The following is a 2,799-nucleotide window of genomic DNA, read 5'->3' on the forward strand; positions in this document are numbered from 1 at the left end:
ACAAACACACACACACACACACACACACACACACACACACACACACACACACACACACACACACACACACACACACTCAAAATCTGGACTGAATTAAGTTCCTGAGCGATACCAAAGTTTAGCTGTTTTGTAAAAATAGACTCCTGTAGAGCAAATTAGAACAGGGAGAACGAGAGGTCAAGTTTCTATTCAGAAACCAGTCTTTAGATCTTTTCCCAGACAAGTATCTGTATTTATTGTGTGACATTTACCAATAACATAGTATTCCTACACTGTGGTATTACTACTTTTACTGAAGTAACATCTGAGAACTTCTTCCTTCGCTGGTAACGACAAAGCGATGTTCCTGCTGACCCACCTGCATCCTCACAGTTGTGTCCTCCGTGTCCCGGACAGCAGCGCCACAGCAGAGCGGTGGAGATCTGCTGCCTCTGACTGTAGATTAGCCGGGTGGACAGCTTGTACCTGCACATTTACACAAACACACACACAAACACACACACACACGCACACACACACACACACACACACAGACAAATATGTTGAAGCCAAAACTCACATTTGAAACTGAAAAACACCTGAAATTAAATTTAAAAGATCCAAAACATTGAAGAGACAGAAAACCGCTGGAACAAGAGGACGGAGATCTGATCTCAGATCAGAGTTCTGCTGCTGTAGGGTAAGAAAGTAAAACCCCAGAAACTTTACAGGAACTGGAATCCAACTGGAATCTGTTTGACAGTGTGGATCAATCATCTAATGGGGTTAGAGGATAAAAGGGTTCCCTAAGGGCAAATAGTTTGTATAAACTTCTCGTCATGTCCATCTGATCCTTCAGCTGAAGTGGACACAAGAAAATGTGGAAAATCTAATTTACAGTTAAAGAGGTTATTAAATGAGATGTTGTGACTGTGGATCAGGTTTCAGGAAATGTTCCAGACCCTTAGTTTGTTTCATTAACTGTTCCAGTTAGTTTTAATGCATGCACACACTGTATATAGACATTGATACCTTCTCCTGTACATTAGCTTTATTTATTCTTCCCCACATTAAAAATAATCAGCGGTGGACGAAGTATTCAAATCATTTACTGAAATAAAAGTACTAATCCCACACAGTAAAAGTACTCAACAAGTAAAAAAATATATGTATATCTGAGATGTAGTGGACTAGAAGTAGAAAGTAGCATACAACGGAAATGAAAATGCTCAAAGTACAATCACCTTGAAATTAGTTTTGGTTATTCATAAATGAGATCTGACTGAGAAAAATAGGTTTAAGAATCTAGAAACTGGTGGTTTGTAATGGAAATAGATCTGAACACATTCCTGCTTTAACTGAGAAGAATATCTGTTAAGTCCTCATTTCTAAATGAGGACTTGATCCTCGACATGAAAAGGCTTAAAGTCTAATTCCTCAGTCCACTGGATTGTATCTATTCTCAAAACACAGGAATTACTGAGAATAATAAGAATTCTAATGAAAGGAGGGACGTGTTATAGACCACTGAGGAACAGGAGCAAGGCTGTATCCTGTTGTTTTGTACATTTAGCATATTTGATAACAGTGATAAACTGCTCATGTTGTGATTTAACATTTTTATTTCACTAAGCAAAACATGAAGAATAGTCTAACAGCACTGACTGACCTGTAGGACGCGTCCAGACTTTATACACCATATTCAACAGCATTTTAGGTGAGTTAGAGAAGCAGACAACTCACAACCTCTTTATACCTCACAAGATGGCTGAATGTTCAGCCATTAACCAATGAGAACTGGACACAAGCCTGACCCCGCCCCTACAGGATGATACACCTCCAATGAAGATATTTCAAAATAAAAGTAGAGTAATTATGTGTAAATTCAACATATTTTATTTCATATATTCTACTTTATTCCTATATATTATTTTATGTCTTGGATTCTCATGATCTGAATACAAACCAAAATACTCTCAAAATATTTTAATAACCGGGATACTACTATGCCTGTACTCATAAATGACTATAATAGGACGACTCTAGTGATCCCCTTCAGGACTTTTCCTGTAGTACTTCCTCATTCCCCACTGACACTCGTTGTTGTTGTTGTGTACTCACATGACCAGCTGACAGTCGGGCGTCCCACTCGGACATGGGCTCTGAGACTTGATGGTGTACTTCTCTGTTCCACACGCCACCGCCATGGTAAGCACACGCCTCTGCACGAACGCACACCAGTTCCTGCACAAGAGTCAGAGTCAGGATCCCGACGTGTGTTTCAGGAAGACGGATGAGATCATTTAGAGTGAGAATTTGCTTGTTTGCAGTTTGTTGTTGCCTCCTTCCTGTTTGGGGTCAGAGGTCAAACATGGTGTCCTCTCCCGACAGACCACCAACATTTAACTTGAGGAAAAAATTGACTTTACTAAATTCGGACGGAGCACAGGCGAGCTTGTTCCCCCCATTTTCAGTCTTTATGCAAAGCTAAGCTAACCAGTTGCTGGCTGTGGCCTCACATTTACTGAACGGACAGAGTGATATTGAACATCTGACTCTCAAAGAGAAGGCGGATTAGCATTTTTTCCAAAATACCAAACTATTCATTTTACAATACAATAATATTGGGACAAACAGGAGGACATAGTGCATTCTTTGGGGACTACTTTCAGCAGTGGAAGTGGTGATCTGGTGAGTATTTTTATGCCAGCTCCATGCACAGATATATCAGACTTTTGATACACACTTGTTTGTTTCTAAACATGAGACGTAATGAGGCTATACTCAAATTTAATATAATGAATTCACACACACACACAC

At 39.7% G+C, this 2,799-nt stretch overlaps 1 protein-coding gene across 1 annotated transcript in view; it reads right to left on the bottom strand.

Annotated features, from left to right (window-relative positions):
• The window catches only part of mmrn2a (multimerin 2a), a 31,179-nt gene that overhangs the window by 18,573 nt on the left and 9,807 nt on the right, over positions 1-2,799 (bottom strand). Inside the window, exons 2-3 of the mRNA XM_031874344.1 lie at positions 2,101-2,223; positions 252-465 (exon numbers count right to left, since the gene is read on the bottom strand). Of these exons, the coding sequence (XP_031730204.1) occupies positions 252-465; positions 2,101-2,223 (337 nt within the window). The remainder of the gene's footprint in view (positions 1-251; positions 466-2,100; positions 2,224-2,799) is intronic.

This window comes from Anarrhichthys ocellatus, unplaced genomic scaffold (genome assembly GCF_004355925.1).
Source record: "Anarrhichthys ocellatus isolate YVR2014 unplaced genomic scaffold, GSC_Weel_1.0 scaffold3, whole genome shotgun sequence".
Taxonomy (NCBI): Eukaryota; Metazoa; Chordata; class Actinopteri; order Perciformes; family Anarhichadidae; genus Anarrhichthys; species Anarrhichthys ocellatus.